The 16,543-nt window shown below is 39.6% G+C and overlaps 1 protein-coding gene across 20 annotated transcripts in view; it reads right to left on the reverse strand.

Annotated features, from left to right (window-relative positions):
• The window catches only part of LOC121865434, a 76,064-nt gene extending 61,699 nt beyond the window's left edge, over positions 1 to 14,365 (reverse strand). For 13 of the 20 annotated variants that reach the window (XM_042364840.1, XM_042364836.1, XM_042364835.1 and 10 more), the window contains exon 1: positions 13,993 to 14,365. In XM_042364840.1, the coding sequence (XP_042220774.1) occupies positions 13,993 to 14,110 (118 nt within the window). In that variant the 5' untranslated portion in view covers positions 14,111 to 14,365. The remainder of the gene's footprint in view (positions 1 to 13,992) is intronic. The other 7 variants (XM_042364847.1, XM_042364846.1, XM_042364845.1 and 4 more) reach the window with 1 other exon arrangement.
• Positions 14,366 to 16,543: the final 2,178 nt, after the last annotated feature.

The raw sequence follows: 16,543 nt of genomic DNA on the forward strand, positions 1-16,543 counted from the left end.
GCCTAACTCAACTAACATAATTTAAGTGAGCTAGGTTATATTAGGTAAGCTTGTGTTGAGTTAAAATGTTAAATTAAGTTGGGTTGGGTTGGGTTGGGTTGATTTAGGTTAGTTTGGATGGCCATTTCACGAACTGGGCTAAATTACAGCCCATGTAAATTATAAGAAAACAACCAATAGTGTAAAAAGTGTATTTACCCTTGTCTAGTATAATTTGTTTGTTCTGCATGAAAATAGTCCAGAATCTTTTCTGGTGCACAATATGGAATCAAAACAAACGTGAGTGTGAGAATGAGACTACACACACGACCAACCAACAGCCGCGTTACTAGGGGATAGGAGAAAACGTACTGCGATTGCGCGACCCATGTTATGCCAAGAAAAATTGTTGGCCTGGCATACGTACGTAGCAATTCAAAGACTCGTAGCACACGCGCGTTGCGGTGTAAGACGGCCATGTCCTTGCCAGAGAATTTCTACTTCAGTACGAATAGGGAATGTAGGTATACGATTACTGGGTCTCGTGACGAGGTAACAGGCGATGGTCACGAAGAACTGTCGAGAATCAATGTGATGCATTTCTATCTGGAACGTTATAGCAGATCCAGGATGTTACCTAACCTAACCAGCCTAAACTTCAGTGAACTTGCATCACCTTTATTTAGTTATTGCCCCTAGCTTTACGTCTCACAAAAGAATACAAGTTCTGTCTTCCTTCTGTTCTTATATGAAATGTTCTGTAAAACTCCTCATTAAAAATAATAGGTGCAAGTCAACAATGTTACTAAATATGAAATGTTTAAGTTCATATAATCTAAACTTAAACGTTAGCTTTCAGCAAGACTAACGTTACTAATTATTTTTTTAGTTCGAAAGTTCAATTGGGAAATTTGCTTTTCTCTGACCGATTGCAGTTTTCAACGAGTGCTATTTCCCTTAATAAACATATCAAATTTTATATAACGCGGTAATCCACAAAGAACAGCTGTTCATTTGTAAATACAGTATATTATATTATTTCTATAAATTGTCTTCCGATCTAATAACGTCGAGGTAGGGAACGAACTTGCAAACAGCGATCACAAAAAAATTAGATTCCAGTTAGATTTTCAGGGCAGACGTAAGGAAAATTCCACTAAAGTACCAGATTTCAGAAGGGCAAACTTTGACAGTTTAAAGAGGCAGCTGAGAGAGGGAGTGTCACGCTTGGCCGTGAACCTGACAGATGACTCCGACCTGATAACGAGATCTGAGATTACCGAGTTCCACGACAATTTAAATAATGAGTTACTTAATGCACAAAGGCAGAACATACCATAGAAAAAACTCAGATCAGACAACAATGACCCTAAATGGATAAATAATTATTTAAAGAACATCATTGGCCAAAGGAAGGCTATAGATAGAAGGATAAAGTGTGGCGAAATTTACCTCCAGGATTATTATAAGATATTGGCGAGTAGGGTTAAAACCGAGATAACGAAAGCCAAGAGGAATAATGAGATAAGGATAGCAAGGGAGGTGAAGACAAACCCCACAGGATTCTACCAAATGTATCAAACTAAAACACGAGAAAAGATTGGACCAATACGGTCAGATACCGGCGAGCTCACTGATAACGACAGAGAAATTAGCAATAATTTTAATAAATATTTTTCAACAGTTTTCACCACCGAAAATTTAAACATGATACCCGAGGCACCGACTCTATTCAGAGATAGTGAATAAAACAAATTAAGCGAGATAGTAGTGACTAGTAACGATGTTAGTAAGCAAATAAGACAAACTAAAGCCGAATAAGTCACCTGGTCCCGATGAGATATTAAAGGAATGTAAGGAAGAGCTTAGGTATGCCCTTAGCAAAGTTGTTTAACATGTCCTTAAAAACAGGTGTAGTACCAGAATCCTGGAGGATAGCGAATGTAATACCGATTTTCAAGAAGGGGGATAGATCAGTCTAACGTCAATAGTAGGCAAATTACTGGAAGCAATCATTTCAAACTCTATTCGAAATCACCTGGAGAAGCACCGATTGATCAATGATTCCCAGCATGGCTTCACAAGCGGACGTTCTTGTCTAACTAATCTATTAACATTCTTTTCATCAGTTTTCGAATCGGCGGACGAGGGGCACAATTATGATATGGTATATCTCGACTTTAGCAAAGCCTTCGACAGAGTCCCCCACGAAAGACTAATTAGAAAGGTAGAAGCACATGGCATCAAAGGTAACATCTTTAAATGGATTAGGGCGTGGTTACAGGACAGGAAACAGCGAGTGAGCATTAACGGCACTAAGTCCCATTGGAGCTATACTTTTCACATTTAACTTCAAAACAGTTCATTGGGTAAAAAAACAAATAAATAAAGTATATACGTTTGTTTTATTAACGCCATATTACTTTCATTAGCTACAATGCCATCCAATATCGTACCACTGTATTCCTCATGCTACCACTGCATTTTTTCCATTATTTGTTTGTAAGATCTTTTTAATTATCCCTAAGGTCACAGTCCATATTAAGGTCAGCTAAATATGATCAAATAATCACTTGACAGTGTCTGTGAACGTAGACGAAGCAGAGCTGAATAGTACTGAGTACTAGACCATGAATGACTGTTACAGTCCAACTAATTTGCAAATTGCCTATTGCAGACCAACCATTCACAGATGATGCTTTCGCCCATATCACAATGCTGTATTGTACTATGGTTGTTTTACGTTTGCAAATGCAACTGAACACTCACAAGTTACGGTGTGTAGCCAATACAAGTAATTTTCATTGTTCATACTAATTACAATAATATGAAATTATAAATTAATGTCCGGATATCACCGTGTAAATATGAAAGGCGACAATAGTAAACGTCATCGGACTTTAACGGTCAACAGAGGGGAAAAAATATCTTTGAGATTCTGGCAAACTTGCACGTCCTTCTAGAATCTTGGGGTACACATGTATTTGATACTTGCTGTCCCTAGGTGATTAATGCTAGTAACTTAATTCAGTAACTTACCATGTTGTTTAATGTCTCCATAAATAGAACTGAAAACTTACTTTAAGGCATGAGATTGTATGGTTTTTGTAACTAAAAGTTAGCCTGGACATGCCTAACCATTATGATCAGGAGAAACTGACCTACAATGATGCAGTGCAGTGATCAACATAATCAGCTCCAGCTAGATCTGGGGACAATTTTTATTTGAATATTACAACTGATCTAACAATTTTAAATTTAGTTAAGTAGAAGAGAAACTACATATATTAAAATTAATGTTACAAAGTAGAATTTCAACTGTTTCTAGTAAATGTACTTGTGAAGGGGTTATATAGCGGTTGTAATGTGTGTGATGTTGAATGAAGGAAAAACGGGCGATATCTCAGGCACAATAGTGGCCATGTGCTCTAAAACTTTTCTACCATCCTACATTTTGTTCATAACACAGGGAGGAGGTTTACGCTAAACTTACCACTATTTGTTTTTTCTAAGGTCACGTTTATGATCTCCGTTATCAAGCAAGTACTTATTCAATGTTAGACATGTCCCGTTGTTACTCCACAGGACAAAAATAATACACCACTAAACTATGGGTTGAAGAACGCACAGAGCTGAACTCGGCTATGTCAACGAACTGTAACCCCAATTAAAGATACGAAAACTACCATGTGCAGCTCAGGTGAATTATTTCACCATGCTTCATCAGTTAGGCTACTGATAATGATAACAGGAGTTCTGGAATGGATTTCGGCTAACCGCTGGTATTATTATACATGTTTCGATAAACTCTTGGTGTGACCAACACCTTCATTATTTTCCGCGAGACATCTAAAACACTTTAATATATTACGGTACCTGTAAGTCCGTTTAAAATTAATAAAGTACAGGATATACAATATGTTCTCGACTAACAATTCATACACGATGCAGGCTTAAACCAATATTTTCTTATAATTCATACACTGTACTCATTTATTACCCAAACAGGAACAATCGTTTTTACACTATCGTGGGGCTGCACAGTAATCGCGGAAAACAAATAGGAGTCAATACATACTGCAATTAATTTCACATTAGTGCGGTCATTAAGGTGAACACTACTATTCTTCAGACATTAAAACAAAAATGTGCACACCCGGTAAGAGAACTCTCACGTGCATTAGGATTCCAAAGCTATTCATCCACTATTCCATTATTTGTACATTTGTTTACAGGCTGTAGCTACCTTCCAACCATTCACCAACATTACAAAATTAAGACAAAACTAAAAAAGCGTCCTCCTAGGCTGGTGGAAAGCGACAAAGACTCCACCAACTTTCAGGGAGTAAGAACGGGTGTTCCCACGACGCCTAGCGAGCCGTGACACCCTGCACAACCACTACCAACACACACCACCCACCATTCCTCAAAGACCACACCAACACAATGGGACAGCTCTTACAAATCTCCTATCCTAAGGCAGGCGGGGGATTGGCTTAAATCTCCACTGCCACCTAAGTTAGGCCGTTGTTATGGCTCGTCTGAAAAATCCGACCACAAAAGTACGCAATTCATGTTAGAGGTTACCTTTACCCTTTACAATGGCTGGACTGACTTGGTTTCTCCAACAGTAAAAAAAACAAGTTCCACTGCTTCTCAGACACAAGTATAAATAAAGAATTCTATACTCAAGGTAACCATCCAAGGTTACTACTATCTCCTGATCGATTTTACAGGCAATTTCTTTTACATTCAAGGAGGTTAAATTAAACCTCCTTGTTTACATTTGAGTATCGGACCGTTTACTAAAATGCCAGTTCATAAACGTAATCTTACTTGTGAAATCCTTTTTTTATATTCCAACTTCAGCTCAGGTTACGAAACAACCCTAACCAGCCATATATAAAACATTTACCATTTACTGTATAATGATCGTAGGCCACGGTCATCCTTACCTCACCGGCATTAAATTACTTTGTAAAACAAAAGCCAATCCTTGTGAAAGTTGTTTCTTACCAGATAAAAACCTACTAATTTCTTAGTCTTCGTCAGAAAAGTCCTAACACAGAAGATGAGATGATTGCGATGCCAGATGAGCTGGCCTCTGAGAACACCAACTGTCTTCACTTTCACAAACTTTTTCCGGCTATCAAGGACAACATTCTTCCGCACTACAAGAACATAATTGCACATTTCGCAGCTATTAACTTAAAGCAATTTATTTGTGACGCAAGTTGACGGTGCTAAAATCTGTGTATAGTAGCATTATTTGCACAGCATTCTAAACACAACAACATACTTCTATACTGTTCGTCATTAAAAGGAAATTATACCTCGAACTTGCTGTGCATCTAAACCTACCCAAAAACCGGGTGGTTCTCAAACACTTCTAAATCTGCAATGAGGTAAAATGCGTGCATGTGTATCATATTTTACGTAAATTAATGTCGTTCGCGAGTAGAACCTTAAGTAATGCCAAACACTATAAAGGTTGGAGCAAAAACCGACGACAAAACTAGTGCAGGAGGCAATGATATTGGCCGGTGTAGGAGCGAGGAGCTTCTTGATAAGTTCAAGGCAGCTATAGATCGTATTAGGACTAAGGGAGGGATCCCTATCATATGCGGTGTCCTGCCTAGAAGGAGAGTTGGCAGTGAACGGTTGTCAAGGGCAGTTGGTGTCAACGACCGTCTTGACAGATATTGCAAGTCAATATCAGTCCCATTCATTGACAACTGGGACAACTTCTACGGCAGAAGGGACCTTTATGCTAGGGATGGGGTACACCTGTCTCGGGATGGAGTAGCAACCCTGGCTGGGGCCCTAGAGGGGGCAGTTCAAAAGATAACGAAGTCTTTAAACTGCTTGGAGAATATATGAGTACGGGGGTGGAGGAGAATGCAGTGGGAGCGGGTAAACAAAGTGAAAGATTACAGGGAAATAGTGTTAGGAATGATGACAAAACTAAATTAGACGGAGTTTAAAACTAAATGCGGTAAGGGGAGGACTCAGAACACGACTGACTTAAATGTATACTACGCGAACAGTAGAAGTATGAGAAACAAAATGGATGATAATAGGGCCTTGGTATGTACTGAAAAAATCGATATAATAGCTTTCACTGAAACATGGATCAACCTAGACTTACGTGAGTTACCGGTCGAATACCAAATTGCGGGTTTCAAACTGTTCCATACCGATAGGCAGACCAGGAAAGGAGGCGGAGTAGCAATCTATGTTAGGGATAATCTGAAGTGTGAAATAAATAAGGAAATAAAAACTGAGCGGAATACAGAAACAATTTGGATAGAATTAATCGACGGTAGGGAAAAATTAATCACAGGAGTAATATATAGACCTCCCAATCTTGATAGAGTCAATGAGCGACTTATTTGGGATGAAATGCGCAGGGCTTCCATACACAACAAAGTCTGTATAGTAGGCGACTTTAACCTTGGCCAAATAGATTGGACTGACCTTACAGGTAACTCAGAATCAGAGGATTTTCTCGAGACGATCCAGGACTGTTTCCTAAGTCAACATATAACCGAACCCACCCGGGGTAATAATATACTCGATTTAGTTCTGTCAAACAGAGAAAACCTCATAAGCAATGTCGAGGTAGGGAATGAACTTGCAAACAGCGATCGCAAAGAAATTAGATTCCAGTTAGATTTTCAGGGCAGACGCAAGGAAAATTCCACTAAAGTACCAGATTTCAGAAGGGCAAACTTTGACAGTTTAAAGAGGCAGCTGAGAGGGGTTTCGCGCTTGGCCGTGAACCTGACAAATGACACCGACCTGATAACGAGATCTGAGATGCCGAGTTCCACGACAATTTAAATAATGAGTTACTTAATACACAAAGGCAGAACATACCATACAAAAAACTCAGATCAGACAACAATGACCCTAAATGGATAAATAATTATTTAAAGAACATCATTGGCCAAAGGAAGGCTATAGGTAGAAGGATAAATCGTGGCGAAATTTACCTCCGGGATTATTATAGGGTATTGGCGAGCAGGGTTAAAACCGAGATAAGGAAAGCCAAGAGGAATAATGGGGTAAGGATAGCAAGGGAGGCGAAGACAAACCCCAAAGGACTCTACCAAATGTATCAAACTAAAACACGAGAAAAGATTGGACCAATACGGTCATATACCGGCGAGCTCACTGATAACGACAGAGAAATGAGCAATAATTTGAATAAATATTTTTCAACAGTTTTCACCACCGAAAATTTAAACATGATACCCGGGGCACCGACTCTATTCAGAGATAGTGAAGAAAACAAATTAAGCGAGATAGTAGTGACTAGTAACGATGTTAGTAAGCAAATAGACAAACTAAAGCCTAATAAGTCACCTGGTCCCGATGAGATATTTGCCAGAGTATTAAAGGAATGTAAGAAAGAGCTTAGTATGCCCTTAGCAAAGTTGTTTAACATGTCCTTAAAAACAGGTGTAGTACCAGAATCCTGGAGGATAGCGAATGTAATACCGATTTTCAAGAAGGGGGATAGATCACTATCCTCTAACTACCGCCCAATCAGTCTAACATCAATAGTAGGCAAATTACTGGAAGCAATCATTTCAAACTCTATTCGAAATCACCTGGAGAAGCACAGATTGATCAATGATTCCCAGCATGGCTTCACAAGCGGACGTTCATGTCTAACTAATCTATTAACATTCTTTTCATCAGTTTTCGAATCGGTGGACGAGGGGCACAATTATGATGTGGTATATCTCGACTTTAGCAAAGCCTTCGACAGAGTCCCCCACGAAAGACTAATTAGAAAGGTAGAAGCACATGGCATCAAAGGTAATATCCTTAAATGGATTAGGGCGTGGTTACAGGACAGGAAACAGAGAGTGAGCATTAATGGCACTAAGTCCCATTGGAGCAACGTCACAAGTGGAGTTCCCCAAGGCTCAGTACTTGGACCATTATTATTTATTATATACATAAACGACATAGATATCGGCATAGACAGCAACATAAGCAAATTTGCTGATGACACTAAAATAGGACGTGTTATTAAATCTGACGAGGACTCCGCAAAACTACAGGAAGATCTAAACAAATTTTTCGAATGGTCTGAAAAATGGCAGATGAAATTCAACGTGGACAAATGTAAAGTACTCAGTATAGATGTAAACAGGGAAACCAGATACCAGATGAACAACGATGCCATAGAGAAATCCGACTGCGAGAGAGATTTAGGAGTAATGATAAGTAGGAACCTTAAGCCAAGTAAACAATGTGTTTTTGCTCGTAACAAGGCTAATAAAGTACTTGGGTTCATACAAAGGAGTGTTAGTTACAAGACTAGTGAGGTCATCCTAAAACTGTATCTTGCTCTTGTGAGACCACACCTGGATTACGCAGTTCAGTTCTGGTCACCGTATTACAGAATGGATATAGAATCCTTGGAAAGAATTCAGAGGAGAATGACAAGACTAATCCCGGGCATTAGGAACCTTGAGTATAGAGACAGGTTAAAGCATCTTAATTTGCACTCCCTCGAGAGACGTAGAGCGAGGGGCGACCTGAAAGAGGTGTATAAGTGGAAGGCAGGGCTAAACAAAGGGGACATTACAAAGTTACTCAAACTATCCAACCAGGAGTGAACTCGTAACAATGGTTTTAAATTAGACAAATTTAGATTTAGGCGTGAAATAGGTAAACACTGGTTTGGAAACAGTAGTGGATGAATGGAACAAGTTACCAAATATCATCATTAACTCGAATACGCTGAATAGCTTCAAACATAGGTTGGATGCTTATATGAGCAATAGGGGTTGGGTGTAAACGGGACTGCCCAGTATGGGCCAATAGGCCCGCTGCAGTTTCCTCCATTCTTGTATTCTATGTTCTTATGTAGTGTATTTTCTGCAACGGTGTATTTATATACGGCACCAAAGTCATTCACCACACTACTAAATCGTTTAGATTGTTAAATTCTGTCGACATGAATTTATAGTGTACTTAAATATCGGTACCGGTACCTTCAAGTTTTCCATAAAAAAAATCAGATTGCAAGTAGCCCCACTTCAATTTCAACTTTCTTACACCGTTGTCTATGGTCCTTTTTAATAAAATAAACCTCGTTACTTCTACAACAGTCAATAGCTCGTCCATACACAAAAATCAACACTTTAATCTTCGTTACGTTAACCAAAAATTAAGCACTAATATTTTGTATTTAACGGATGTAAAGGTAACAAACAAGTTTTAATAAATACGAAAATGCACGTACATACATATACTGCATAGGCACGAGAAAAAGGTAAGCTATTACACTGGTTTGTGTGTATGACATTAAAAATATACATGTCGATCCCGTAGAGTTACATCCCTTGAAAAGACGTGCTTCAGGTCACGGAACTCACCAGGCGGAAGACAGGATTGCTGAATAGTCAGATTTTTTTTTACAGACCCTTTAAGTTTTCTTGACATAGAATATAAAAGCATCGTCCGACTGATAGTTATTCTTCTGTACTCCCGTTAATGCACAATAAACTTTTTAAGGGCATTCGATGGAGTACAAATGCAATTAACCAGGCATTAGTCTATAGAACAAGACACCAGATATCGCAACGAACAAATATACCGAGTCAGACATGAACTCGCCAGGAAATAATCAGGCAAAAGCACCTGTTTGTCAATGATACCTAAAAAAATCGTATTTTAGAAAAAATGTGATATCTTAAACCTGACGATTATTTCTGATACAGAACTTTATGAATTACTTACATACTGCAATAGGCCGGTTGGCCTGTGCATGGCAGCTCCTGTCGAGAGTTACTACCACTATCATTCATGAATCTATCTAGCCTCCTTTTAAAACTTTCCAGCGTTCCAGCACTTACTACAAAGTTACTAAGCTTGTTCCACTCGTCCACCACCCTATTTGTGAACCAGTTCCTTCCTATCTCCCTCCTAAACCTAAACTTATCCAACTTAAATCCGTTGCTACGAGTCCTATCCTGCTCGGATATTATAAGAACTTTATCTATATCCTCTTTATTGATTCCTTTCACCCACTTAAATACTTCTATCAAATCTCACCGCACTCTTCGTCTTTCTACGGAATGCAAGTTAAGTTTCTTTAACCTATCCTGATATGGAAGGTTTCTAAGTCCCGGAAACATTTTCGTCATACTTCGCTGCACCGACTCTAGTGAATTGATATCCATTCTATAATAGGGGCACCAGAACTGAACCGCATAATCGAGGTGCGGCCTGACTAGTTTCAAAAGGAGGCTAGATAGATTCATGGATGATACAGAATGGTAGTAACTCTCGACAGGAGCTGCCATGCACAGGCCAACCGGCCTATTGCAGACTCCTTATTTTCTTATGTTCTTATGATATAGTTGCAATAAGACCTCTTCACTCTTATTACTTACACTTCTAGATATAAAACCCAATACTCTGTTTGCCCGGGATAAGTCTCGTCATTCTCCTCTGAATTCTTTCTAGGGATCCTAAGTGTATATCCATTCCGTAGTACGACGACCAGAATTAACTGCATAATCCAAGTGAAGTCTCACCTCGCTAGTCTTGTAACTAACGCTTCTTTGTATAAACCCAAGTACTTTGTTAGCCTTGTTTCGAGCAAATGCACATTGTTGACTCTGTTTCTCAGTCGGATTTCTCTATAACATCGTTGTTCATCTGGTTTCTCAGTTTACATCTATACTAAGTACGTTACATTTGTCCACATTAAATTTCTCCTGTCATATTTCAGACCATGCGAATTTTTTTTTAGATCTTCCTGAAGTTTTGCAAAGTCCATCAGATTTAATTTGCACGTCAGCAAATTTACTTATGTTGCTGTCTGCGCCTATATCTATGTCGTTTATGTAAATTATAAAAAGTAATGGTCCAAGTACTGAGCCTTGGGGTACTCCACTAGTAACGTTACCCCGTTAATGCTTACTCGCTGTTTCCTGTCCTGTAACCACGCCCTAATCCGTTTAGAATATCTCCTCCAATTTCACGAGCCTCCACTTTTCGTATTAGTATTTCGTGGGGGACGGATTCGAAAACAGTTGAAAATAATATTAATAGATTTCTCAGACATGAACGCCCACTTGTGAAGCCGTGCTGGGAATCATTGATCATCTTGTGTTTCTCCAGGTGATTTCGATAAGAAAGGGTGACACAAAAATACCACCTGAATGAAAGCTCATGAAGCCACATCGGTATTTCCTCCCGTCTATTGAAACGCGTGTGACTATCTTTTATGGGCCCAATGTTACAGTGCGAGGTAAAACACACACACACACGTGTATATATATATATATATATATATATATATATATATATATATATATATATATATATATATATATATATATATATATACTAGGCATACGTGAGTTAAAATGTACATTTTTTTATTGAAGGAATATGGTTGTTACTGAATCATCCAGGAACTGTCGTAACTATCCAAGAAATGGTCGGTACGGTATAATCAATGAATTTCCTTGGCCTAATGGCAATATGCTCTAATAATCAAGCTTTGGCAAATCGAAAATAGAATTAAAAGTGTATATGTATGACGTGGTAGGGTTTGTGGCGAAGTGGTATGGATGGTGGCTGTGAAGTGTGGTGGAGGTGAACAAGCTAACGTCGTGCCTGGAGGGTGTGGTGGTGGGCAGCATGCCAACACTACCACCCAGGAATGCCCACGGTCACGGAGGCCGTCCCTACCAAACCACAGGAGTCACCCCTGAACCTAGAAACTCTTCAACAAACACGATGAACCAAGCGTGTTTATTCAAGAGCCAAGATAAACTTTTCAACAAAGACGAATCTCGGGGGGCAGATCAAGCAGTAGTCTGGGCCAAGGTGCTCAAGGCAGCGACCCAGACCTTTTGTGATCAACAGGTCTCCCCAGCATCCTCCTCCATGCCCCTCACCTTACAAAGCCTCACCTATACCCAGGTCATTCCCCTTCAAGAGATTTTACACTCTTGTGATTTCCGGTTCCCAAGATTCAAATAAGCACGCGCGGATTTCAAAAATATTCTATAATAAAATCAGAAGACAAAAACTTTTTAACTCGAATATAACATTGAGAGAACTTGTGTTGCCGGGTTCCCACCTTTCACAAGATATATCTCGTTTGTGATATATTAAATTAGTAATGTTTCATATGTGGCTTAGGGTCACAGATAGGACAAGTCGTGACAAAATACTTAAATCCATTGTTATTAACCCAACAATATTATCTCAGTAAATAACAATGCAAGTAAAATACCTGGGGCCTCCAGTAATCCTTAATGAAATAAAATTTTAAAGGAAACTACTGTACTGTTAACCCAACCTACACTTCTCATTATATAAAATTATACTAAAAATATACAAATTATATCAGTCAGGTTTAGAATTAGCCGTATTATACACTTAACCCGTTGTCCTCCGGTACACAGGCACTCCATATAATGTGGAAAAGCCGCTAAAAACTAAACGAAGAAGTGTAACAAGTTAAGAAACAGCCAATTTGGTGAAATATGGTGATCTAATTTGCATCATTCTGCTTCCGAAAAATCCTATACATACAGTACATTTAAATATGTACCTTCCTTGCCTTAAATAATCGTATCAATATCATTTACTTGAACTTTAGGAGAATTCCAACCATTAAAATGTATAAACGTAATGAATATTTGTTTGCAATCTCAGCATATATTGAGATAAAATATAATAAAGCCCCTGTAGCAAAAATGGACGATAAAGGGAGGAGAAAAAGGGCGAAGCATGAAAATAGTACATAAGAACATAAAAACATAAGAAAGTGGGATACTGCAGGAGGCCGACTGGCCCATACAGGGCAGATCCCTTTCACACCCATCCCAGCACTTCCATGTGCCTATCCAACTTCGTCTTGAAGCTCCCTAGCGTCCCCGATCCTACTATAGCACTCGGTAGCCTATTCCACATATCCACAACTCTATTACCAAACCAGTGCTTGCCTATATCCTTTCTGAATCGGAATTTATCTAATTTAAAGCCATTTGTTCTAGTTATTTCGTTATTACTGAGCTTCAGAACATCTTCCATTTTACCCTTGTTAATCCCACTTACCCACTTGTACACCTCTATCATATCTCCCCTTAAGAAATTAAAACAATGTACCGTAGCTGAAAGAAAAACAAACCTGTAAAACCTTTAAGAATGACGAAGTAAACTTATACCTGCAACATTTAATGCATTGAAAGAAGTGAGCGAAATAACCTTTCGAACAGGAAGCAAATATAAGTTACCCCAAGTAGCTATTTCTTAGAACCAAACAACTGGCGCATCTTATAATATCCGAGCAGGATAGGACTCGTAGCAACGGATTTAAGTTGGATAAGTTTAGGTTTAGGAGGGAGATAGGAAGGAACTGGTTCACAAATAGGGTGGTGGACGAGTGGAACAAGCTTAGCAACTTTGTAGTAAGTGCTGGAACTCTGGAAAGTTTTAAAAGGAGGCTAGATAGATTCATGGATGATAGAGAGTGGTAGTAACTCTGGACAGGAGCTGCCATGCACAGGCCAACCGGCCTATTGCAGACTCCTTATCTTCTTATGTTCTTATAAGAACATAAGAATGGAGGAAACTGCAGCGGGCCTATTGGCCCATGCTGGGCAGTCCCGTTTATACCCAACCCCTATTGCTATGTTCAAACAACATACTATGAACCGAACCACCTCCCTCTCTACGCCTCCAATCCATAGCATATTCAATACTTAAATTCCATTGGGTATGACAAGGGAAATGTTGTTTAGAAGCGTGAATATTGTACTTAAGGACATGACTGAATTTTATCATGAACAAGCATGTATCGGCTAATTACCGGTAGTTTATTCACATCAAAACATGAACACAAGTATGGAACATCAAATAAGTTCAGTATTTATTAAGACTATTAAGGTAGTTATGAGAGGAACCGAACGTGTATAGTTTCGGTAAAGAGTTAAATGGCTACAACTATGTTACTACCATACTTACTGTAAACATCACCGTCAGTAGGATCGTCCACGGTGTATTCTTGAGGTTTAGTAAAGCCCGTGGAGGCCAGTAGGGCCAGGCAGGCAGCCCGCACCACCACAAAGGAACACTTGCACATGGCCTATTGAAGTCTCTTCACCACCGTACGAATTCCAAGATTTCACACTACCACCGATCTTGTGGGTCACACTCACAATAACACACGACCCTCTACGCACACACTGCGTAGTTATGCAAGTATATATCACCGAATGGGCGCACTGGATGAGGACAAATACATGTATTATCACAACATCACAATCACTATAACCTATCACAGCCAGTGGGAGCGAGGGTACAAGCGGTCCTCACGTCGCGCGCGCCTCAGGTAGACTGGCGCATTCAACGGCTGGCGGGCAGGGACGCTCCTCGCCCAGCTACCACCCACCCATTTAAATCTTTACTCACGCTAATGTAAATCTCTTCTTAGCGTTAACCATAAACAAATTTAACACATTGAACAGTATTTTAACTGTCTTTATTCCTATATGTGTATGACAAAAAGAATGTGTTCATTATACTTATAAATCCATCAAAATAATAAAATGATAGTTAGCAACTGTTACCTGGAAGTTGAGGTAATGAGGGAGGAGATACCTTCCAGCGTCCCTCCCACCACTCTTAATCAGTTTTGGAAGTTATCATATCCTTTACCTGAGAATATGATTCATGCTAAAATAATGACTTAAGTTGTGTGGTGAACAAATAGATGTATTTCTTGAGTAATTTTATATGAATTAACTCCCCAAAAAGCAACACTGCGGGTACTGAATATGACTGGCTTAAGTTTGGTTGGTAGCCCTGATTGAACAAGAGGTTGCTGGGGGCTAGGGCTGGTCGGTCGTTACCTGTGCCCCACACCAGAGCAGCAGGGGAACAGGTAACAGATTTATATACACAATGTATTTTACCGTTGTGTGCGTCTTCAAAACGATTTACAACAAGGCATAGCCCAAGTTTATTTGAAACGCAATTTGTCGGGTATGGGAATCCCGCACCTCGACGCTACTCTCCCCTTTATACCCGGGCCAAGATTCATAAAATATCGTAAGTAAAGACATTCCTGTAACTGGCAATGTAGTAGACCATCCGGTACCCGATGGTTCACATACAACTCAAAGCAGCCTTGAAATTAATTTGAGGCTCCATCGAGACTCGTTATGTTCTTCAGCTTGTTCTTGGTCACGGGAGTAAATCAACATTCGAATATCAGAATCCAGACATTGATTTACATTTGAGATTCATATTTTGTGCCGCCACGTCCGAGTCATTGTATCCAGATGATGGCACACGTTCCGCGGTATCTTGCACCCCGTCCTGACCTCCCCGCCTTATCCACGTCTCCTAAAAGTTCTTACTTTTTTTTTTGTATCCTTAATCATGGATGACGAGTTTGAGATCATATCGGTCTCCGGTTAAGGCTGGGCACAATATCGATATCTTACTAGCCATCAACTTGGTACCGTGACCTAAAAGTGAATAGGATGTGTTTTAATATCTTCACTTCCTGAGAGAAAAGCCAGAGGAAACTTTGAGAGCCACAGATTCTTCAGTACAATTTGTGTGGAGTTTATATTTTACATTGTTCTGTACATAACGTGCGATCGCAGGACAAATTCTCAGGATCACATGAAGATTAACCCCCTGCTTATTTTACTTTATGATTAGACATCCTAACACTACCTAGGGGGTTGGGTTAGGTTAGGTTAGCGTGTTTTATCTTTAGGTGAAATAAGCAGGAGGCTATTCTTCAGGGGATTCCTTTCTCCTAGTGCCAGTTAGGTGAGCGAAGAACCTACTAGGGGTACATTGCGTGGGTGGGAGAGGGAGTGGTTTTTTTTTTTTTTACGGGGATTAGCCCACCTGGGCACAGGTCACTGACCCACATCGGGGCCTGGGGGGTAATAATAATAATAATAATAATAATAATAATAATAATAATAATAATAATAATAATAATTCATAGTAAATAAAATTTATAATACAAATTAATAAACTATTAAAGATAATAATAATAATAATTAAGAACCACAAACACAAAAATGAAAAGTGAGAAACAATATATGTTTGTTGTGTTGTCAATAGTAAGAGAAACAATTGAGACCCTACAATTGCGTGTAAGTAAGGCAGAAAGTCAGATCAGCAACCTGGGACTTGGTCATAATTTTCGTGATGCCATATGGCAGCAGGGTCAACCATTAGACAATACATTATGCTTCCAATTTCTTCATAGGCGGTAGTACCTCCCTGTTTGGTAGCTGCCTACTACTGTGTGGATGGGAGGGACAGTGTGCGTGGGTGGGTGAGGATAACGGGAGGGAAGGTGGATGGAGACCGTTGCCAGCAGCACACACCAGCGGAAACTGACAATACATGTGGGAACTATCGCTAGAGTAGGCGGGGTGGGTGGGTGAGGTGGGCGGGAATAGTGTTGTGAGAGGGGTGGGTGAGGTGGGCGGGAATAGTGTTGTGAGAGGGGTGGGTGAGGCTCCACACCCAACCTAACACCGTG

The sequence above is a fragment of the Homarus americanus genome, unplaced genomic scaffold (genome assembly GCF_018991925.1).
Source record: "Homarus americanus isolate GMGI-L3 unplaced genomic scaffold, GMGI_Hamer_2.0 scaffold25483, whole genome shotgun sequence".
Taxonomy (NCBI): domain Eukaryota; kingdom Metazoa; phylum Arthropoda; class Malacostraca; order Decapoda; family Nephropidae; genus Homarus; species Homarus americanus.